This window comes from Rhinoraja longicauda, chromosome 4 (assembly GCF_053455715.1).
Source record: "Rhinoraja longicauda isolate Sanriku21f chromosome 4, sRhiLon1.1, whole genome shotgun sequence".
Lineage (NCBI taxonomy): Eukaryota > Metazoa > Chordata > Chondrichthyes > Rajiformes > Arhynchobatidae > Rhinoraja > Rhinoraja longicauda.
In genome coordinates this window covers 71,733,003-71,757,055 of record NC_135956.1, presented here as the reverse complement: position 1 = coordinate 71,757,055, position 24,053 = coordinate 71,733,003, and the positions used below count along the sequence as shown (strand labels likewise).

Here is a 24,053-nt window from a genome sequence, read left to right as displayed (position 1 = left end):
TGCAAACAACAGTGGACCCAGCACTGAACCCCACAGGACACGACTAGTCACCGGCCTCTAAACCAATTTTGAAACTAGTTGGTTATTCCCCCTGGATCACAAATGATCCAACCTTGCAGATTATCCTAACATTCAGGACTTTGCCAAAGGCTTTGCTAAACTACATGCATACAAAATCTATCATCTGTCCTTGTCAATCTTCTGTGTCACCTGAACCTGCAAAAAGCTAAACTAATCTGGGAAATGTAACAGCCAATTTGCACACAAGCTCTCCACCAGAAATGTGCTAATTACTGTATAATCTTTCAGAAATATTGACCGAGGGATTAATAATGTCCAGGCGATCACAAATAACGTGTTAAACAAAATAAAATTCATTCATTTAAAGTATTTTTCTCTATTTCTCTATTACTATATTTCTGTGTTTCTGCGCATCCCCATGCAACTTGATCCTTGATTTCCTCATCAAAAGACCACAATCAGTAGGAATTGGAAACTACAGTACTTCCTTGATTAGCATCAGTGCAGAAGATCCTCAGGGCTGTGTGCTGAGACCCCACTACCCGCTCGATACCCAAGACTGTGCAGCCAGACACCATCTTTAAATTCATCGACCACACTACCTCTGTTAGTGTAAGAAAATAACTGCAGATGCTGGTACAAATCGAAGGTATTTATTCACAAAATGCTGGAGTAACGTCAGGCAGCAAACGTCACCCATTCCTTCTCTCCTGAGATGCTGCCTGACCTGCTGAGTTACTCCAGCATTTTGTGAATAAATACACTACCTCTGTTAGATAATTATAGGTAATGATGTGTCAGAGTATATTAGCGAGATTGATAATCCGACTGAATGATGCCATAACAACAGCCTGGCTCTCAACTTGGTCAGCAAGTCCAAGCATAGCTGATTGGTAACTTTAGAAGGGAAAAGCCGAGTATCCACGTACCTGTCTTCATCAACAGGTGGGTAGAGGAGAGAGTAAACAATTCAAGTTCATGGGCCCTGCACATTGAAGCAATCATAGAGAATGCACATCACCACCTCTACTTCCTTAGAAGATTGAGGAGATTCGATATGTCGACGAATACTCTCTTGAACTTCTGCAGCTGTAAGGTAGGGAGCTTATTGACTGTTTGCATCATGGCCTGGTTCGGCAACTCAAATGCCCAGGAATGAAGGAGACTACAAAAATTGATGAACACTGCCACCATCACAGGTCCTGATCTCTCCACCATCGAAGGGATCAATAAGTGGCACTATCTCAAAATGGCAGCCAGCATCATCAAAGACACACACCACCCTGGCCGCACTCTCATAGTCAGGATCGAACCTGAATCTCCGGCGCTGCATTCGCTGTAAGGCAGCAACTCTACCGCTGCGCCACCAATTTGGTAAACACTGCTTTATATAACCTTCTTGATCAAAGGAGATCTGTCACGAATTAATGTGGCTTTTCTGCCATCAATAAGAAGCTTAGATTACACCAGAGAAACAGCTGAGATTTCACAACAGCTGACAAGAGTAGAAGCATATGTTTCACCAATAGTTGGTCTCTGGACAGTGCAATGATTCAGACCAAGTCAAAAACACAAATCAGAGACACGTCAACAAAACACACTCCAGTTACTCTGGTAGCAGTGATTGAACTAGTAACCTCTTCCACCTGGAAAGACATCATGCAGATGGGAACACACCGTAAGCAGATGGGAACACACCATCTGCAGATTTCCTGCCAAACCGCACACGTTTCAACCTGGATCTTCATTGCCATTAGACTGGTAGACTTTAGAGATACAGCGCGGAAACAGGCCTTAGGCCCACCGAGTCCGCGCCAACCAGCGATCACCTGTACACAAGCACTATCCTACGCAATATGGACAATTTACAATTTTTACCAAAGTCAACTAATCTGCAGATCTGCATGTCTTTGGAGTACGGGTGAAAACTGGATTACCCGGAGAAAACCCACGTGTTCACAAGGAGAACATACAAACTCCGTTCAGGCAGCACCCGTAGTCAGGATTGAACCTGGGTTTTGGCACTGTAAAACAGCAACTCGACCACTGAACCACCGTACAGCCCACTCTTTTATCATTTCAGCGTTTAAATAGTCATAGTCATACAGCACGGAAATGGACCCTTCGGCCCAGCTTGCCCCTGTTGACCAAGATGCAAGGTCTCACCTGCCCCTGTTTTACCCCAAAACCTTTAAATATTTCTTGTACATGTGCCTGTCTAAATGTCTTTTAAATGTTGTTACAGAATCTGCCTCAATTATCTCCTCTGGCATCTCATTCCACTTTCCCACCATCCTCCGTGAGAAAATGTTGCCCCTCAGATTCCTATTAATTCTTTCCCCTCTAACCTTAAACCCATGCCCTCAGTTAAAGTGCTCCGATATCAAAATACTGTGATTCCTTTCTTGAAAAACACTTGTGTACAGGTTTTTTTCCCCCCTTATGTTTACCTTTCATAAATTTTGCCGTGAAGACAAAGGCAGCCAAATGAAAGAAAACCCTCTACAGTGCCATTACTAATGTAAAAAGCTTTTCATGTTACTTCTGTTGCAAAATTTCAAAACCCTTGTGTGCAGTTCTTGACGTGACCTAAATATTTAATGTACAGAGTACAACAAAACAAGTGATGTAAGGCAACAGAAGAACAATCTGAAAGCTGTGTGCAATTTGTTTTTTTTGTGCACTAGTATCCAACAAATCTCAATAGACTAGGTGCCAAATGCTAGAAGCTTGAAACTAAACTGCTGACCTTACTCTTTAGAAATTTGTATGAAAACCTTTGGCAGCTGCTTCAACCCATGGCCAACATAGAATTGGATGTTTCAATGAAGAAACACATGATTGTCATTACAAGATTTATTACAAATGTCAGATTGAAATTAACTGGGGCCTTTCAAGCCTTATCATAGCCAAGAATAATCATTTATCTTTATTAATCCAAACGGTGGGCATGCAAAAGGCTTGGAGTGTAAAATTACAACGTTCTATTAACATTTCAGATACATTAACCAGTTTGACTCTACCAGCAAAAGTACAATTAAATCACTTGCAGCTGAATAATCTCATTGTTCTGTCCAAAAGATAATGCTCAAAGGCAATCGATGCCAATGAAACACAGTCAGTCCACATTAGCAGTACATTCAGTGATCCTGCATCCGAGTGGAGCCTTGTTCAACGGTGGAATGGAGTTCTTGACTGAATATTGAATCTGATAGCTCTGGTTTGTGAGCCTCTGCCTGTGATCTTATAGCACAACAAGGAGTTGATGAATTTACCCCATAGTTACCTCAATCATGCTGGGCTTTCAACCAAACAATTTTCATTATTTTACTGGCCCTTAACCTTGATATTGGATTCAAAATTCTGTATTCACAGTTTCATCTCCTACTCACCCACAGAACAAGATCTGGCAGATGTCAAAACGTGTATACGCACCATCAAACAATTACAATTTTGACGTCTTTAAATAGCACAAGGGCTCGTGTACTAAACTTCAGACGATTTTTACTTTGTTGTTTTATATACTATGCTTTATTCTGCTAATACTTGCAAAATTCTGTGACAATGGAAAAATAGTGACCAATATAGTAAAATAAAAACCGAACAAATAAGTTGATAAGTTCATTCTGCATGAGTGCAAAAACATAATTAGAAAAGGAACAAGTCCATAATAGTGCAATTGGTGAGCTGCAGAGTTCACTTGTTGAGGTAAGATTACGGTTCTGCAGGTGAGTTCAGTGCAGGGCACAATGGCGCAACAGTAGAGCTGCTGCCTTACAGCGCTCGAGACCCAGGTTCAACCCTGACAACGGAGCTGTCTGGGCAGAGTTTGTACTTTCTCTCTGTGACTGCATGGGTTTTCTCCGGATGCTCCAGTTTCGCACATGTTTGTAGGTTAATTGGCTTTGGTAAAATGTAAATCGTCCCGAGTGTGCAGGATAGTGCGAGTGTGTGGGGATTGCCAGTCGGCATCGACTTAGTGGGCTATTGGGCTCATTTCCGCGCTGTATCTCTAAAATCTAGTCATAGTTATAGACGTCATAGATCTGCCTTAGATCTAGTCATAGATCTAAAACTTGATAGTTGTCAGAAAGTAGCTATTCCTGAACCTGGTGGTGTGAGGCTTCACTCATCTGTACTTCATGCCGATCTGCAGCAGTGAGAAGAGGGTATGGCCCAGATGGTGGGTATCTTTGATGATCCTTGATGATGGTATCCAGCGCCTCACACATTAACACAAGAATGATTCCAGGAATGAGTGAGTTAGGATATGATGAGCGTTGGACAGCACTGGGCCTCGACTCACTGGAATTTAGAAGGTTGAGGGGGGACCTCATTGAAACCTACAGAATAATGAAAGGCATAGATAGAGTGGATGTGGAAAGGATGTTACCACTGGTGGGAGAGTCTAGGACCAGAGGTCACAGCCTCAGAATTAAAGTGGGCCTATTTTAAAAAGGTGAGGAGGAACTTCTTTAGTCAGAGGGTGGTTAATCTGTGGAACTTATTGCCACAGAGGGCTGTGAAGGCCAAGTCAGTGGATATTTTTAAGGCATAGATAGGCAGGTTTTTGATTAGAACGGGTGTCAAGGGTTATGGGGAGAAGGCAGGAAAATGGGATAAGGTGGCAGAGATCAGCCATGGGATTGAATGGCAGAGTAGATTTGATGGGCCGAATGGCCTAATTCTACTCCTATAACGTGAACTTTCGATGGAGGGGAGGGCTGTGCCCTTGATGGACAGGGGCTGGGACGGCCGCTCTCTGCATCCTGTGCATTGGAATTCTCATCCCAGGCTTTTGATGCTAAAAGTGAGGATGCTTTCTACAGTACATCTATAAAAGTTTGTTAGAGTATTTGGAGCTGATTCTGCCCAACACCAGGCACTCTGCAAATCTTTCCCTGTGAATCAAGGATTTCAAGGGGACAGCAAGTCATCTGTGCCTGCATTCCAAAATCTGCACAGCAATTTCTTAATGTCTCTAGAACCTACACTATTTGCAAAGTTCACACCATTCCTGCCAACCTGTGATTTGGCATGTACATGACATCACCAAGCCTTCTCAGCTATCCTTATGGTCTCAACAAGGGCACTGTGATTGTGATTCACCCCTGTCACCCTGTCTTGACAACCCACTCAAAGATTTTTATGCAGGGAGGTGATATAAACCAAAACACAAAGTGCTGGGGTAACTCAGCGGTTCAACCAGCATCGCTGGAGGGAATAGATCGACAACATTTCGATCTGGACCCTTCTTCCCCCTCAGGATGTGAAAAAGAATTTGTTTAGCAGTTCGGTGTGGGTTTACATGTTTTTGAGCCAAATAGAAGTGTGGATAAATACAAATAGAAGTTAATCTTCACTTTATTTAACTAGAGGGTTAAGAGAGAGGGAAAAACAGGGACAGAAATAACAGGGGAAAAAATATTAAAAATTAAATATCTTGTAATCTCCAACAAGAATTTACAATAAGCAGAAATGAGACTCAACACTTTATGTATTCCCTTTCTAACAATTATCACATTGTTAAACAGGTACTTATAGCGGTAAGTATGAGCTGTGACGAGTTTAATGGGCAATTAATGTGCAAATCCAGCACGCTTTTACAAATAACAGAGGTTGAGGCAAAATGCCATTGGTATGAAGCAAATTGTCCAGCAATTTTGTAAAGAGATTTTAAAACCCTGGGTTTGTTTCCATGGAGTTTGGTGGCCAATTTATACAGTGATAATAGCAAGCACTAGGGGAAGGTACATTTTTTCCAGGGAGAATTGGCCAATGGTTTGCATAAGAAGCAACGGTCTAACATGTGTTCAGAAAACAGACACTCCAATTGTAAACATTTCATTTCTTGTTCTGTACAAAACTAGGCGAGGGTCCCTGAAATCATGGTGACCACTGTGCTCAAGGTTCTTAACGGGTAAATGCATTGTTGGGTACACATGATAGTCACACCTAAATGTCATTAATGCCAACACCAGCCTTTTTAGCATAAAATCAATTCGAGGTAATTGCAGGCTGAACTGCCAGAAAGAACAATGCTCTGAGTTTGGGATATTTTTCTGTTGTGGATCTCTTTCCAAAGTGTGGGGATAGATTTCAACAGAAATAAAAAATGCAAATGCTCAAGAGGAGAGATGAGCTCTGTGGGAAGAGGCACAGAAACAACATTTCTGTTTGATGGTCACCGACTGACCTGCAAGATTAACTCTATTTCTCTCTCCAGAGAACATGCTGTGGATATCCAGTGGTTTCTGCCTGCATTTCAGATTTCAGCCACGCATTGTTTTGTTTTTGTGTTCGTGTAACCCGTAGAAACAATTACTTGAAACACTGCAAATTTCAAGTCACTAAACAAAGAGTTCTTTCCATAAATAAGTAAGTGCTTCATTGCTTTCATCCCTAATTCAAATTCAATTACTGTCGTGAACAAAATTGACAAACGCTTCTCTTTTCAGCTTTCTTCCATTGTTTTTTTTTTCAAAATCCACAATAGTGTGGAATGGGGTAAACAGTAAAGTTCGTATAAATTCACATTAACTTCAGCAACACATTTAAAAATTAATAACTTTATTTGATAAGCATGGACTGCAGCGGTTTGTAGAACATTAACATGTTGGGATGAAGAACTCCCATTTCATGCCAAAAGAACCAAATTATTATTATGGCTCAATGACTGATGCTAAAGTCAATTTGTCATGTTTTTCTTCTCTATTTTCAGGCCAAACTTGGTGAAATATTTTCCACATATGCAATAATAAAAAAGCATACAAAGATATCTGTCATCACCCAACTACAAGATGACACAATGGCACAAAGCCCATTCCTGGTTCATAATGGATGACCCATTATAATCAAAATCTATGCACACAATCTATGCAAGTATCAGTTAGAGTCAGAGAGCCGTACAGCATAGAAACGGGCCCTTCACCCAACTTCCCCATGCCGACCAAGATGTCCCATCTACACAAGTCACACCGGCCTGTGTTTGGCCCATTTCCTTCTAAACCTTTCCTATCCATGCACTTGTCCAAATATCTTGTAAATGGTGTCATAGTACCTGGCTCACTACCCACTCTGGCAGCTCATTCCATACACTCACCACCCTGCGTGTGAAAAAGTTGTGCCTCAAAAGTTCCAATTAAAATCTTTCCCCTTTACCTTAAACCTACATCTTCTGGTTCTTGCTTCCCCTACTCCAAGGTTTCAGAAAAACAAAAGCATAAAACCACCACAGCATTGTTAAATATATATATATATATATATATAATCTATCTATCTATCTATCTATCTATCTATCTATCTATCTATCTATCTATCTATCTATCTATCTATCTATCTATCTATCTATCTATCTATCTATCTATCTATCTATCTATCTATCTATCTATCTATCTATCTATCTATCTATCTATCTATCTATCTATCTATTATTATTATTATTATTATTATTATATTACTAAAACTCCCATCTTGTTTGTTCCCTATGGTTGTGCCCATTGTGCATTTGTGCGGTTGTTACTTTATGTGGTTTTCATCAAAAAAACGGTACACGATAGCGCAACAATTTTAGGACCACCTTACTCACCATTGTCATGGTGAGTGTTTAACACAACTTTAAGTCAAATTGGTTTTATATTTTTAAAGTTAGAAAGATTTTAAAGTTTACAAATTACCTTATTAAACCAATGCAGCCATGTTCGTTGCATGACGTCACACTGGGACCCACCCGAGTGACGGCCAATGAGGAAGGGGGAGCCACGATAACCGCCGGGGGCGGGATGCGCCAGAGTGACAGGAGTGGTGGCCAATGAGGGGGGGGGGTTGTGGGCCGACGAACTCACTCCATCCCACTTGAAGCCCCCTCACCTATTCCATCCCCCATCAATCCCCCCTTATCTCTCATCGCCCCCCCCCCATACCCATTCCTCCCCTCCCCCCCCTGGGGTTTGAGGGGGAATGGAGTGGGTGAGTGAAGGAGGGGGGTTCAGGGGGATGGAGTGGGTGAGTGGGGAAGAGGGGAGGAGTGGGGGGGAGGAGAAGAGTAGGGGATAAGGGGAGTTGAGGGGGATGGAGTGGGTGAGTGGGGAGGAGGAGGGGGAGGTAAGGGGGGTTGAAGGGGATGGAGTGGATGAGTGGGGGGGAGGAGGGGAAGGGGGGAATGGGGGAGGGGAGGGTGCTAGACCAATGCAGGAGAGATTTGGGGGGTTGAGGGGGGATGGAGTGAGTGGGTGAGGGAGGGGGCAGGCGGGGATAAGGGAGGTTCAGGGGGGAATTGAGTGGGTGAGTTGGGTGGAGTGGAGGAGGGGGGATAAGGGGGGGTTGAGGGGGATGGAGTGGGTGAGAGGAGCTGGAAGAGAGTGGTGGGGAGGGGGAGGGGGAGAGTGGGGGAGGAGAGGGTGCTGGACCAATGCAGGAGAGGTTTGGGGCCAATGAGGGGGAGGGGGCTGCTGAGCCCATGAGCTGTTGCTAACTTTAATAGATTCGCTCCCATACCCCCCCCCCCCCGTACGACCGGCGCCCGTCTCGGCGTGCCCCGCGCCTGACCTTCCTCCCGTGGTGCAGCGCGGCGGCAGAGTGTCCAACTAGATGGTCGTTGTCACTGTTCGCCGACAATCGCTGCCGTGCTGCAAGGGAGGCTTTGAGTCCACGGCTCACTCTGGCTGCAGCACTGGCGGCACGGGGCCGAGGTGAGTGGCTCCCTCTCTCCTTCCCTGTCCCCCCTCAACTGCCCACGGCCCCGGGGGACACACCCCACCCAGCAACGGACTTCGTAAGTTGTAGAGGGTTGCCGGGCCTGCAGGATCGTCAGTTGGGGGAGGGTTGCCCCAGGAGAGCCCCGCAGGAGAGATTTGGACCCAACGGGTCCACCTCAGTCTAGTTATTAAATATTATTCTAAATGTAAGAAATTAAGATGGTTCAGGACACAGTGACAATATTATCATTGGAAATGAAGGTAGGTAGTTATTATACACCAGACTGAAAAAAAGGCACAGTGCTGGAGTAACTCAACAGGTTGGGCAGCAACTCTGGAGAATGTGGATAAGTGACTTTTCAGGTTGGGACCTTTCATCAGACAGGAAAAAAGGACCCTTCCAGTCTGAAGAAGGGACATGCCCCGAAACGTCGCATATCCATGTTCTCCAGAGATGCTGCCTGTCCTGCTGAGTTCCTCCAGCTCTTTTGTGTCTATTTTTATAAACCAGCATCTGCAGTTTGTTGTTTCTACTGTTTACACATTAGACTACCTCTTGTGGGAGATGGCAACTTCATGGTACTTTTATGGCATGAATGGTCCTCGTCATTTATCTCACAAGCCTGAATGTTATCCAGCTCTTGCTGCATAAGAAATTGAACCAGCAGCAAACATGCAATTCAGACCCTTATGACAGCAGAACTCGTTGAGGAAGCCTGAGGAACTCTTACAATTACGTCCTGAAGCTGGGATCATTGACCTCCAATAATAAAAACAATCTTCCTTTGTGAAAGCTAACATTCCAACCATTGGAGCCTTTTCCCGTTGACTTTATTTTTACCATGATTGCTTGGAGTCACACTCCTGAGATCAGGAGGAGTCACACTCACCTCAACTCTGGAATTTACGTCTTTGGTTCATACTTGGAGCAAAGGTGTGATAATTTCTGCAGTTGACTAATCAAACATGTCAGACAGTGAACAGTTTATTAACACCTCAACTGGGTAAGGGATCTGGGATTTAGATTAGTTTAGTTTATTATTGTCACATGTACAGCGGCACGGTAGCGCAGCGGTAGAGTTGCTGCTTTACAGCGAATGCAGCGCCGGAGACTCAGGTTCGATCCTGACTACGGGTGCTGCACTGTAAGGAGTTTGTACGTTCTCCCCGTGACCTGCGTGGGTTTTCTCTGAGATCTTTGGTTTCCTCCCACACTCCAAAGACGTACAGGTATGTAGGTTAATTGGCTGGGTAAATGTAAACATTGTCCCTAGTGGGTGTAGGATAGTGTTAGTGTACGGGGATCGCTGGGCGGCATGGACTTGGTGGGCCGAAAAGGCCTGTTTCCGGCTGTATATATATATATGATATATATATGATATATGATACAGCGAAAAGCTTTTGTCTGTGTGCTATCCAGTCGGTGAAAAGACTATACATGAATACAATCAAACCATCCACAGTGCACAGATAAAGGATAAAGTGTGCAAGATAGAACATTGAAGGCCGATTAAAGACAGTTCAAAGATCTCCAATGAGGTAAATGGGAGTTTGGAACCGCACTCTAGCTGATGAGAGGACCGTTCAGCGGCTTGATAACAGCAGGGAAGAAAATGGCCCTGATTTTGGAGGTATAATAATAATAATAATAATATATTTATTTTATATAGCGCCTTAACACATGCACAAAGCGCTTTACAAATATAATTAACATAGAAACAAACAGACAGACAAACTATCCTGACGGAAAAGCGGCGAATAATCAACGCCAGCGTCCTCTCACGTCAGGGTCCGGCAGTAGACATTAAAGAACACAAGACACACAGATACAATTTTTTACACAAAACAGCCATCACAGTGATTGCTCTAGGCATACCCTCACTGTGATGGAAGGCAAAGTCTTATCTCCTCCTCGTTCTTCTCCCGTGGCGCCACGAGGCGATCGAGGCTCCCAACCCCTTGAAGCCCCCACCGGGCGATGGAAAGTCCCAGGGTCGAGCCGAGCAGGCCGATGAAAGTCCTGAGCCCCCACCGGGCGATGGAAAATGCCGCGGCCGAGCCACGCAGGGCGATGAGAGTCCTGAGCCCCCACCGGGCGATGTAAAGTGCTGCGGCCGAGCCACGCAGGGCGATGAAGGGCCTGCGGGCGGGTTGATCGTACCTCGCGCTTCGGGGCGGTCGAAGCTGCTACGGCTGGAGCTCCCAAAAGCCGGTCGTCAGCCAGGGACCTGCGAACTCCCGATGTTGCGGTCTGCAGGGCCCAGGGCCGAAGCCTCCGAGATGGTAAGTCCAGGCCCTGCGACCGGAGTCTTCGAGGTCGATCCCAGCTGGAGGCCGCCGACTCCACGATGTTAGGCCGTAGCGCGAACGGAGATACGACACGGTAAAGGTCGCATCTCCGTTGAGGAGGAGATTTAAAAAAAGGTTTCCCCCAACCCCCCCACCACCCCCCTACATACACAGAATTAAAAATAAAACAAAACGTACATTTAACATCAACATTGACTAAAAAACACAACAACAAAAAAACGGAGAGACTGCCGGTGAGCTGTAGCTGCAGAACACAGCCACGCCCACAACACAGGTATGCATTTTCAAACTTCTTTACGCCTTGACTGATGGGAGAGGAGAGAAGAGTGAGTGACTGGGATGAGACTGGTCCTTGATTATGCTTACGACCTTGTCGAGGCAGGGTGAAACATCACCTATCCATGTTCATTCATCCCAACCCGAAACGTCACCTATCCATGTTCTCCAGAGACGCTGCCTGACTCAGTTACTCCAGCACTTTGTGTCCTTTTTTAAAAAAAAACAGTATCTGCAGTTCCTTGTATCTTCAAGATATGAAATAAGGTTCTTCAGGTATCTTAATATTACACTGCAAATTAACACACAGCTCCATTGTTGCAAAATGCAACCCGTTAGGTCACAAAAGTAGCGGTAGCTTAGGCTGCCTGGTTGCACAAACATAAACTGGGGCGATATAATTAGTTTCAATTCTTTTTGGCCAACAAAATGATCCTGTCTGTTTGAATGATTTCATGTTTTACCGCAACTTCCAACACACTTTCGCATTTAATTCTTCAAGAATGTAGAGCTGTGATTGTTTTAGGTTGCCACATAAGCAATTTAAAGGATTGGAGCCTTTGATTATTAATTTAGGCTCATAAAACGAGTTACAGGGGAATTTATTAGGTCAGAAATATTCCCTTCCAATTACACCGCTATTGACAGATGCCATTTGGCTGGTGATGTTCCAGGGCTAATCTTTGAAGAGATCCAGGCTGCTTTAAATGTCTCGACAGATGTGATTGCGTAGCCTTTCTCGAACAAAAAAAAATATTGCTACAAGGTGCTGCTTCTCCTGCTTTTGCTCCTCCAGTACGTTCCCAGGAAATCAAATGTCTTCGTATGTAGGTTTGCTCCTCTGAACATGTGATCTGGATGAAAGCCAGCACCTTTCTCCTGCCATTTGTTCCTCCAAGTGTGGCTTCAGCTAACTCCTGACAAACTGCAGGGTTTCCACATTTGCGTGGCAGGTTAAACAGTTGGATGGTCAGACAATTACTCAGCTCTCTTATTTTAGAAATTACAAAGCAATGTGCACATTCAAATCTATAAATGAGGCTAAATGTGCAGGAAGAAATCGCAGATGCTGGTTTACACTGAAAACTCTCAGTCTCAAGAAGGGTATCGACCCAAAAAGCCACCTATTCCTTTTCTCCAGAGTTGCTGCCTGACCTGCTGAGTTACTCCAGCATTTTGTATCTATCTTAAATGAGGCTTAAGTTTTGATTGACAAGACATGCTGCAGGAGAATTCATCTGTAACTTCTGGATTCATATCATGTAGAGCAGGACACAATGAATAGAAAGCTATTTACCTAAATAAGACGACAGTAGGAATTTCAGACCATTTAGCTAAAGCATTTATGAGGTAATGATCATTGGTATTCTAACCAATAAACTGAAACGAACCCAAGGAATACCAATATCTCAATAGCACTGGGAAGCACCTCTTCCAATATGGTTATTTTTGTTCCTTTACAATTTGAACTCTTCATGAAAAAAAATCCAATATAGTATTCAATTTAGACCATAGGAGAAGAATTAGGCCATTCGGCCCATTCGAATCTGTTCCCCATTCAATCTTGGTTGATCTATCTTTCCCGCTCAACCTCATTCCCCTGCCTTCTCCTCATAACCTTTCACGCCCTTATTAATCAAGAAGCTATCAATCTCGGTTTTAAAAATACTCAATGAATTGACCTCCACAGCCGTCTGTGGCATTGAATTCTATAGATTCATCACCCCCGGCTAAAGAAATTCCTCCTCATCTCCAGTCTAAAGGTAAGTCCTTATATTCTGAGGCTGCACCCTCTGGTCCTAGACTCCCCCAATTTACTTTATGAATTAACAAAATTTACCATTTCCACCATCATAAAATCACTTTAATTAATGGCATCCCCCGAGAATCTATACTGAAATTACAACTTTTCGTTAGATTTATAAATGACTTCAATTAACAAATAGAGTCATATAATTCAAGGTGGCAGGAACACTTTGCTAGCATTGCAAATTGAGTTATGGGGACAGAAAATTGCAGAGAGATGTTGGTACAGTACAGGGTTGGGTAAATCTGTGGTAAATGCAATGCAATGTTGATAACTTTGTCCAACATCTTCTTGTAGCTAATATCCTCTCATCCAGGGAGCATTCTAGTTTTAAAAAAGGCACAAAGTACTGGAGTAACCTATTGGGTCAAGCAATATCTCTGGAGAGCACGGGGAGGTGACACTTTCTGGTAAACCTCTACTGTACCCTCTCCAAAGCCTCCATATCCTTCCTGTATTGGGGCAACCAGAACTGTACCCGATACTCAAGATAAAGCTGGAACATTAACTGTACAGCGATTACCCAGTGGTTAACTCCTGTCAATACTTTAATCAACAGATCATAGTCATCGTGTCATAGAATCATACAGCATGGAAACAAGCCCTTTGGCCCAACTTGCCCACACCGATCAACATGTCCCATCTACACTAGTCCCACCTGTCTGTGTTTGGCCCATATCCCTCTAAACCTGCCCTATCCATGTACCTGTCTGCTTCTTAATCGTCTCTGCCTCAACTACCTCCTCTGGCAGCTCGTTCTATACACCCACCACCTTTTGTGTGAAAAAGTTACCGCTCAGATTCCTATTACATTTTTCCCCCTTCACCTTAAACCTATGTCCTTTGGTTCGCATGTGCAACAATCAGATTACTGAGGACAGCTTCAAGTAGACTTATTCCACATGTTTGCAGTCTAATCTCCTGCCACTAACCGAGTTTGGCACTGCACTTCGACCCTAAAATCCTCCACTTTCATTGCTACCCTTAACTGCACTCACTACTTTCACTACATTCATTGCCACCAACACCACCTCCAATTTGTGTACAACCTTGAGGAAAACAGATTCAGCAGCCTCTTCTTCTTATCATGTCCACACATGCTAGATATTGTGTTTCAGACAAAATTGAACACAACTCTTAGTAATATCATTGTTCTCTGCGAGGTCCTCAGCTTTGCATTCGTGCTCCAAGGTGCTCCATTGCTTGTGGTTCAGTGCCACATATGCAGATGACCTCTTCAATGTCTATAGAATCCCACTTCTTGAGAGTCGCTTTACAACGACCAGTACCAGCTCTCAGTCTGCTGAGGCATTTCCATTCAGCCCAGCTTGATTCGGCCCCAGGAGGAACTTCTTCTTTGGCACTTATGGACATGGATGGCCTTGTTGGGAGATTGGTTAGTCTCTCTTCCCATAATGCAACACTAGTAGCTTCAGCATTTGGCTCAACTTCATTGAGAAAGCTTTTCCTGGACTTTAGCCGACTTTTTGCGAGTTTGCGGGTTATGTATAGGCTGTCAGTTGATGTTGGTCTAAGACATCCAGTGATAAGACGGCAGGTTGTATTGATGGCTGGATCAATCTTCTTAGCATGGGCTGATTCAGCAGCTGACAGATAGTTTGTAGTTATCAGCAGATTCCCTTGCCCATTCCATTGGTGCCAGGAGACAACTGGGTCCAGCGTCAATGTTGAGGACTGGCGGAACACTTAATCCTAACCCATTCTCACAGCCTTAGAGTCTGCCAAATCAGGTCATATTCAGCATTTGTGATGGATGAGTCAGGGTCAATTGAAAATTGTAAACCCGAGACAGATGGATTATTGTCAGTCAAATGTATTAATGATTACTGAACTCCAACGAGTGGATGGTGGTAAAATACAGACAAGCAGAACTAGCTTTGAAGTAAACTCAGCTTCTCTGGTTGCGATCCACAAACTATTTTTGGAAAGTGCTCATTTGTCTGCATGGAGATAAGAAGAAATTTGGCTTTGATATTCTCCAGTCATATAATCTGCCAGAACTGTCCATTTGAAGTACGGGTAATTTTGGAGAGAAGAGGTGTAAAGAGAAGAAAGATCAATTAGGAAACCACTTCCTATTAAGTACTCTTACAGCTGGCTACTATTAGCTGGACTGGCTTTAAACATCCTGGCTGCACAAATGCAAACACAAGTTTGAACCTAATTAGACAAGCAGCGCACTATGATCTACTGTTAATTGTTTTTATTTAACCTTGCATATTTGGAATCATAATTCATAAAGAATGTCGTGGCTGAAATGCGTACATTAAAAATACCGCTGCTATATTTCATCATTACTCTTTTACAGTAAGATTGTCAGTGAGGAGGTGAAAAAACTACTTTGAAAGTGGTTTTCAAAAGTCTCGATACCGCTTTAGTTTGAAAATCTGTGCAAAGATATTGATCACCTCACATTAATTGAAAAGGTATAAGCTTCCCCATCAAATAATTCCCAAGCAAATGAATATTAATCCTACAAATTTTAGAAAAAGTATAGAAATAATAATTGTTCTGAGGACATACAGACTATGGAAAGTTGTTGGTTTTGATCAACTAGTGGAGATGTAGAATTATTGGCGATTTTGTACTTCTGTGCATACTTCAAATAAAGAAGATAACAACATGTACCATTTCAAGTTAAACTCATGACAATCACAACCGAAGACATGAGGAACGACAGATGGTGGAATCTTGAGCAAAACATTAAGTTCTGGAAGAACTTAGCGGATCAGGCAGTGGAGGGAATGCATAGGTGATGTTTCGTGCTGGGACCCTTCTTCAGATTGTAGAAGGCGAGAGAAAGCTGGAAATTGTAAATGTATGTACAATTAGCTGGAATTAGCTGTCTTCCTGGATTAATAACTTGCTCCCCATGCTGCCCTTTCTAATGACTCAAATAATTTAATGAATTTGTTTCTGTGTGAAATCAGATATTTAATTCATTAGGTGAAAATTCTGTTCTGCAAAATTATTTCATTTGGAAATTAAATTCTTAAGTGACAGCAGAGTTCTAAGAGCAGCAGTAACCAAAAAACAGATGCAACAGATTCTAAGCAAGCACAAATGGCTTTGGTGTCCATAGAAACCATTCTCACACTCTGGGGGAATGATGTTGTCACTAATTTTATTGATTTCACATTCATTTTGCAACATTTACGTGATTAGCTCAGGAACTAAACATGCTGTATCATCATGAATTACATCCAAAAAGCTTTTAACCAAGTAAGGCCGGCACCTAAATCTATTTGGAAATCAATTTGCAGTCTCTTCACCATGCCGATTTTGCCAGCGGATGGTGTCATAATTGCAGCAATTTTTAAAACCTTCACGCCATGTTCAATTACACCAGGAAATACTTTAGTGTTTTACATCTGTACCATGATGCAGTAATTATTAGTGGGAGAAGTTTATTATTTTTTCTGGAAAAGCAATCATTCTGTTTATACTACTTTGTGCTCAGATTACGACAAATTGTACAATTGCTTCCATTATGATCAGTCAATGCCCATTTATAATTATCTAGTATAAGGAACAGACCATACATTCTCACTGTTGAGGGGATTACATTTTGATAACCATGCATTGAGCTGATATGTTACCTGTGCTTTTTCTCCACAGATGTTATTTGACCCAACTCAGTATCCTGCATTTTTCACTTTAATTTTACATTCATGATTGTCTATTTGACTAATATTTCAGGGAATGATTTTGGACAGTGAGATAGCTTAAACAGGGCAGCACAAAAGCACAGTGGTAAAGTCGCTGCCTTCCAGTGCCAAAGACCCAGGTTCAATCCTGACTGCGGGTGCTGTATATTCAGAGTTTGTACGTTCTCCCTGTGACCACGTGGGTTTGCTCCGGATGCTCCGGTTTCCTCCCACACTCCAAAGACGTGCAGGTTTGTAGGTTAATTGGCTTTGGTAAATTGTCCCTAGTGTGCAGGATAGTGCTGGTGTACGGATGTGATTTCTGGTTTACGCGGACCTGGTAGGCCGAAGGGCTAGTTTCTCTGTTATCTCTAAAGTAAAGTAAAAAAGTATTTCAACTTTGAAATTACTCAAAACTTAATTTCATGCTTTGATGCTTGCTTGGATCCTTACTGCTTTTGTTTACTGCTGCTATTCATGTCTGCACCATTATTTTAGGGCTTAATTTCTTCATTAAATAACTTTGTGGAAGAGAATTCAGGTCTACTGAATAAAATAATTGATTTGATGCAGAAATAAGGTTATTAAATAAGTTTACGAGAAAGCCTGGAATCAGGAAATACCCAATGATCAATATGTCTGTTGTTAGTTAGTTTAAAAACGCATACTTTGAGATTAAGGGACGGTTTATTCCCAGCTGTTATCAGGCAACTGAACGGTCCTCTCATCAGCTGCAGTGCGGCCCTAACCTCCCATCTCCCTCATTGGAGTCCTTTGAACTTTCTTTAATCAGACGACATCAGACTTTATCTTGCACTAAATGCTGTAACCTTTGCCCTTTATCTGTGCATTGTGGACGGTTTGGTTGTAATCATGCATTGTCTCTTCTTTGACTGGACAGCACACAAACAAACCTTTTCATTGTACATCGGTACACGTGACAATAATAAACTAAACTACCTCTTGTACATTTCAAATCAAGAATATATGGATTTAAGTTGCACTGACAGATTGTGGACTGTTCATTCTAGTTCAAAAGTGTCAAGAGTGCTTAGTTGTCATGTGTATCGGCAACAGAACAATGGGAAATGATGGATGTCTTCAACTTTTCATTTGTACACGTCCATCTAATTAACAAAACATTGCAAATGCACTTCATTTTCATGGCATATAGATAAAGTACAATAAACTGAACTGCCGATATTTTGAAAGTTGCAGTGTAGAGATAAAGACATCATACTGTCCCGAGTTTCCAGTGAAACCATTCCATCATTTTAGTTGGCCATCAAAATTATTTTAAAAGCTCACTAACTGCGAGTTATTTTCCAAAAATAAATGCCACATCGAACAATCAGAAAATCTCATTATGCCATGTTCAACAATGTGAACATCAGCTAAAGGAGAAAAAAGGAGAATCAAAAGCAACCAATGCAGGACAGGATGCATGGGAAGGAACTGCAGATGCTGGTTTCCATCGAAGGTAGACACAAAATGCTGGAGCAACTCAGAGATGCTGCCTGACCCGCTGAGTTACTCCAGCATTTTGTGTCCATCTTCAATGTCGGACAGGAATGGAAGTGGAATCAAGTAAGCGAGTTCAACTCACAAGAACATCATTACATCATTCTGAAATGAATAGATAGATGAAAAATGCCAGAATGCAAAATAGCGCTCGGGACAACACAGTGGTGTAACAGTCGAGTTGCTGCCTTACAACACCAGAGACCCAGGTTTGATCCTGACTGAAGGTGCTGTCTGTACGGAGTTTGCAGGTTCTCCCTGTGACCACGTGGATTTTCTCCGGGTGCTCCAGTTTCTTCTCACACTCCAAAGACGTGTGGGTTTGTTGGTTAATTGGCTTTGGTAAAATTGTAAATTGTCCCTAATGTGTAGGATAGTGCGAGTGTACGGGGTGATCGCTGGTCAGTGTGGACTCGTGGTCAAAGGGCCTGTTTCCGCACTGTATCTCTAAAGTAAAGTCTAAAGTCATCGTCTTTGATATACCAAGGGGAAACAATTTTAGTTTCTTCTCTCCAAATAAATAAAACCTAAAAACTAACACATTTTATTGAAGCAAAAGTGAACCATGCATATTCAGGATAATGTCCAATTATAGCTTGCATTCCAACAGCTCTTGCACATGAAGCTAAGGTTGTGTTCATGATCTCCCAGTCTATGTCATTGTGGCCCTTGTGCTTTTTTTAAATCTGCACTTTCTATGTAACTGTAATGTTATATTGCTGGAGCATTATTTTCTGCACTCTGGTATTTTTTCTCATTGCACTACGTGTTGTACATATGTATGGCTTGACCGTACTCATGCACTGTATGATATGACTGGGTACTCCCAAAGTAAGCTTTTCACTGTATCTTGGAACACTTGACAATGATAAACCAAACTAACCACTGCTCATCTGATACTTTCACCATTTCCCAGGTCACTTTTCTCTTCTTAAATCAGTGAGACCGTAAGTTTCACAACTGTATATTCATGGAGTCATTGAGTCGTACAGCACGGACACAGGTCCAACTCGTCCATGCCGATCGAGATGCTCCATCTTAGCTAGCCCCATTAGCTCCATATCTCTCTGAACCGTTCCTATCCATGTACTTGTCCAAGTGTCTTTTAAATGTTGTTAAAGTAGTATAAGAAAATAACTGCAGATGCTGGTACAAATCGATTTATTCACAAAATGCTGGAGTAACTCAGCAGGTCAGGCAGCATTTCGGGAGAGAAAGAATGGGTGACGTTTCGGGTCGAGACCCTTCTTCAGACTGAGATGCTGCCTGACCTGCTGAGTTACTCCAGCATTTTGTGAATAAATCGATTTTAAATGTTGTTATTGTACCTATCTCAACTACCTCCTCTGGCAGCTCGTTCCATACACCCACCGCCCACTGAGTGTAAAAGATTCTCCTCAGGGTAATATTAAATCTTGCCCTCTTGTTTTTGATTCCCCTATCCTAGGTAAAAGACTTTGTCCATTCACCCTATCTGTTACCTCATGATTTTACACACCTCTGTATGATCACTCCTTAGTCTTCTGTGCTCCAAGGAAAAAAGTGTTAGCTTGCCCAACCTCTCCCGAAAGCTCAGCTCCTCAAGTCCCAGAAACGTAAATCTGGCAAATTTAAATGATCAGAGATTCAAAGTGTTAAGAGTAGAGTGTGGGAGAGTGGAGTTGAGGCCAAGACTGGAAAAGTTATAATTTTATTCAACAGTGAAGCAGGCTCTAAGGGCTGATTAGTCTATTGCTACTTCTTATATTCACAAAATATGCCTCAATGTTTAGCGATATATTCCCATGGAGGTACACCTACGTTATATATTATTCTACACATTTAGGTGACAATCTCCTCCAATATAAACAGCTTACTTTCTCAGCTACACAAACAAATACTTTATAATATACCTTTGCATGCCGTGCGCTGATGGAAGCCAGTAAGAAAAAATACCACATTTACTTAACCATGAAATGCCAGTACTTGTCATAAAAGCAAACAATAAATCACCCATATGAGAAGTGGAAACTTTGACAGGACTGACAACAAAGAAAGTAACATTGGCAATGCAATTAAAATTCAGGAACATACATACAAATATTGACAAGTGCAGCCGCATAAGCACCAATTTACTGTGCATGTTTGGTAGCTCAATTAGTTGCATTGCACTGAAGAATGATTGATTGAATTGATTCAAAGATACAGGAAGGAAACAGGCCCTTCTTCCCATGCCGACCATTCACACTAGGTTTATGTAGAAACAAGCAACTGCAGATGCTGGTTTACAAAAAAATGACATTTTTGCCGAGCATATATCTATCTATATATTACTAAAATTTTTATCTTGTTTGTTTGTTTGGCAGTTTGTTAGTTTGATTGTACGTACCCGAAATACAGCCAAAACGGGACACGATAGCGCAACAAGTTTAGGCATATCCTACTCACCATTCGCCTGCGGTCTCGATTGATCAAGTTTTCTTGCATTTTAAAAACAATTAACTTAATAAACTTTAATAAATGCACCCCCCCCTCTTGCCGGGTGGACTGGCGCCCGTCCCGACGTGCCACGTGCCTGACCTTCCTCCGGTGGTGCAGCGCGGCAGCATAGGGTCAAAGGAGATGGCCGTCCAGCTGCTGCTGCAGGAGAGGTTTGCACCCAACGGGTCCACGGCTCGCGATGGCCACCGTGATGGCCGCCCGGGGCCGGGGTGAGTGGTTCCCTCTCCCCTCTCGGCCCCCGTGGAGACTCCCCGGCCAGCAACTGGTCCACGGGTCGTCAGATGGGGGAGGGTTGCCGGACCCGCAGGAGAGGTTTAGACCCAATGGGTCCACACCCGTCTAGCGTACATTAAGATTAGGGGATAAGGAAACAATAATATACACTTGTTGCTGGTTGACTGGAAACACAGATGTTGCCTTTCAATACAACACTAAGTGCTGGAAGAACCCAGCAGGTCAGGTAGCATCTGTGTAGGGAATGGACAGTCCATTCCTTCCACAGATATTGCCTGACCCGCTGAGTTACTCCAGCAATTTATGTTTTCCTCCAGATTCCAACACCTGCAGTTCCTTGTGCCCACTAGCCTTTCTTTAATACTTGCTGCCAATTCCAACACCATCCACATACAAGTAATCACACTGACCAGATGTAATCAAAGAAGATTCAAAATTCCAGGTAATTTTGTTATTCAGTCTGTAGAAACAAAGAACTGCAGATGCTGGTTTAACAAGGAAAGACTCAAAACACTAAAGTAACAGCTGGTCAGGCAGCATCCCTGGAGAACATGGATAGGTGACGTTTCAGTCCGGGAACCTTCTTCAGACTGAGGTTTTAAGTTTGTACGTTTGAAAGTAATATCTTAGGCCTGGGTCCATATTTGTTGGAAGTGTCACAGGAGTACTCGGGGAAATCTTGCCATTTTTACAGCTGAATGTTTCACACGTGACTTACTAAGAGAAAACCAAAATAAAATACCTGTTGCAGTTTTTGTCTTGAGAGGACTACTGGCATATTCTGAGGCCTGATTTGACTGCTGCATTGCCAAAGGTGTGCTGCCAACTGATACCTCATCTTCTTTCTTCCTTGTTGTTGGCATGACTAATTGAACAGTTCCTGCAGACTGCTGTAAAGAGAAAAATACCCAGTATTAGGACTAATTCATCCCAGTTCAACTCGACCACAGCTCAAGACAGAGATATCTTCCCTCTGCTTCTAACATGTGCCTCAGTCATCAGTCACAGGAAGATTCATCTGATATGACAGTGTGCACTTTTCTTCTCAGCAATTTTATGGCCTCCTTGGTTAACATGGCCCATTTAGAGCAATTATTGGGCTGTTTTCCATTATAGATCCATTCTCCAAATGGGAACGAGCTGACATTGTCTAAATTTATTTCATATGGGATCTTTGCAGCCAAAATTCAGAAAAATGATTCATTCCATAACATTCAACTATTCAATTCACAATGCAGACCAAAAAATGCCCGCCTCTCTCGATTTAAGATGCAGTCCTAATCCTCTTTGACAACCTCTCCCACATCTACTAAAGCACTTATTAAAGCCTACTTTTTCACAAAGCTTTTGGTCATGTGTTTTAATTTTAATAGGGGTGGCACAGTGGCAGAAGAGATAGAGACAATAGACAATAGGTGCAGGAGTAGGCCCTTTGCGCCAGCACCGCCATTCACTGTGATCAGGGCTGATCCAGGCATGTGAGTGAGGTAATAAAAAAGAGGAAAAGAGCCGAGCGCTTGCTTGAGGCGTTCAATGGTGGTCAAAAAATTGGAAAATTTACACACAAAATTACCAGTTTCAAGCCTCTTTTAGTGCATTTCAAAGTAAAAACAGACATTACAAAATAATGTGAATATGTCACTGTACACTAATAACACTTTGAAGTAAATTCGCACATTGATTGATAATCAGCCCAAAAAGGTGGTAATTGGCTTTTCTGCTGTGTTTTATATTTTATCCCTGTCTTAATTAATAGACAATAGACAATAGGTGCAGGAGGAGGCCATTCGGCCCTTCAAGCCAGCACCGCCATTCAATGTGATCATGGCTGATTATTCTCAATCAGTACCTCGTTCCTGCCTTCTCCCCATACCCCCTGACTCCGCTATCCTTAAGAGCTCTATCTAGCTCTCTCTCTCTCTAGTTATATAAATTTAATATTTACTCATTACAGTTCCACCACTGATTTTCTGGCACTCTTGGTTCCAGAGCTTTTCTGGTTTATCCAGCAGGCCAAGGAAGTCGGCTATGGGGATAAATTTGCTGGCTCCAGCTGGGCTGAAGTTCCGGAGCCCCAGCCGCAGATTGCAAATTCAACCCACCGATCGGCTGTGGAAGTCCCGATGAGGTCGAGATTGGCTACCTTGCCCAGCCTAGGTGCCACATTTTCGGGGAGACTTCCAGGGAACGCAAGGGGGATTTCCCGCGGAAACCCTAGCGACCTCTAGCGGAACCCTAGTGTTCATTACATCGTTTTTTTTTCTTCTTTTTTTGATCCGATTTCTCCGTTTATTTGGCAAGGTGAAAACGCGGAAACCATGCAAAAAGAGCGGAAAATGGATTTTTAAAACGCGGAAATCCGTGGAAACGCGGAAAATTCACATGCCTGCTGATCATCCACAATCAGTACCCCATTGCTGCCTTCTCCCCATATCCCTTGACTCCGCTGAATTTAAGAGCTCTATCTAACTCTCTCTTGAAAGCATCCTAAGAATTGGCCTCCACTGCCTTCTGAGGCAGAGAATTCCACAGATTCACAACTGTCTGGGTGAAAAAGATTTTCCTCATCTCCGTTCTAAATGGCCTACCCCTTATTCTTAAACTGTGGTCCCTGGTTCTGGACTCCCCCAACATCGGGAACATAGAGTTGTTGCTTTACACCTCCATAGACCCGGGTTCAATCCTGACTACGGATGCTGTCTGTACGGAGTTTGTACGTTCTCCCTGTGACCGCGTGGGTTTCCCCTGGGTGTTCCAGTTCTCTCCCACACTCCAAAGAAATACAAGTTTGTAGGTTAATTAGCTTCAGTAAAAATTGCAAATTGTCCCCAGTGTGTAGGATAGTGCTAGTGTATGGAGTGATCGCGGACTTGGTGGGCCAAAGGGACTGTTTCCACGTTGTATCTCTAAACTAAACTAATAATCATTAAGAAAAATGTTTCATCCCATAAATTTCAAATAGTTTCAAATCCATGACACAGCCAAAAAATGTCAGCCTCATTCTCGAGTTAAGATGCAGTCCTAATCATCCATGCCAAC

At 42.9% G+C, this 24,053-nt stretch overlaps 1 protein-coding gene across 5 annotated transcripts in view; it reads right to left on the bottom strand.

Moving 5' to 3' along the window:
• vps13b (vacuolar protein sorting 13 homolog B) overlaps positions 1-24,053 on the bottom strand; it is a 752,723-nt gene that overhangs the window by 346,289 nt on the left and 382,381 nt on the right. For all 5 annotated transcript variants that reach the window (XR_013547184.1, XM_078398050.1, XM_078398047.1 and 2 more), the window contains exon 21: positions 21,757-21,904. Coding sequence is in view for 4 of the 5 variants with exons in the window: in XM_078398050.1 (XP_078254176.1) it covers positions 21,757-21,904 (148 nt within the window). In the remaining variant the exon portion in view is untranslated. The remainder of the gene's footprint in view (positions 1-21,756; positions 21,905-24,053) is intronic.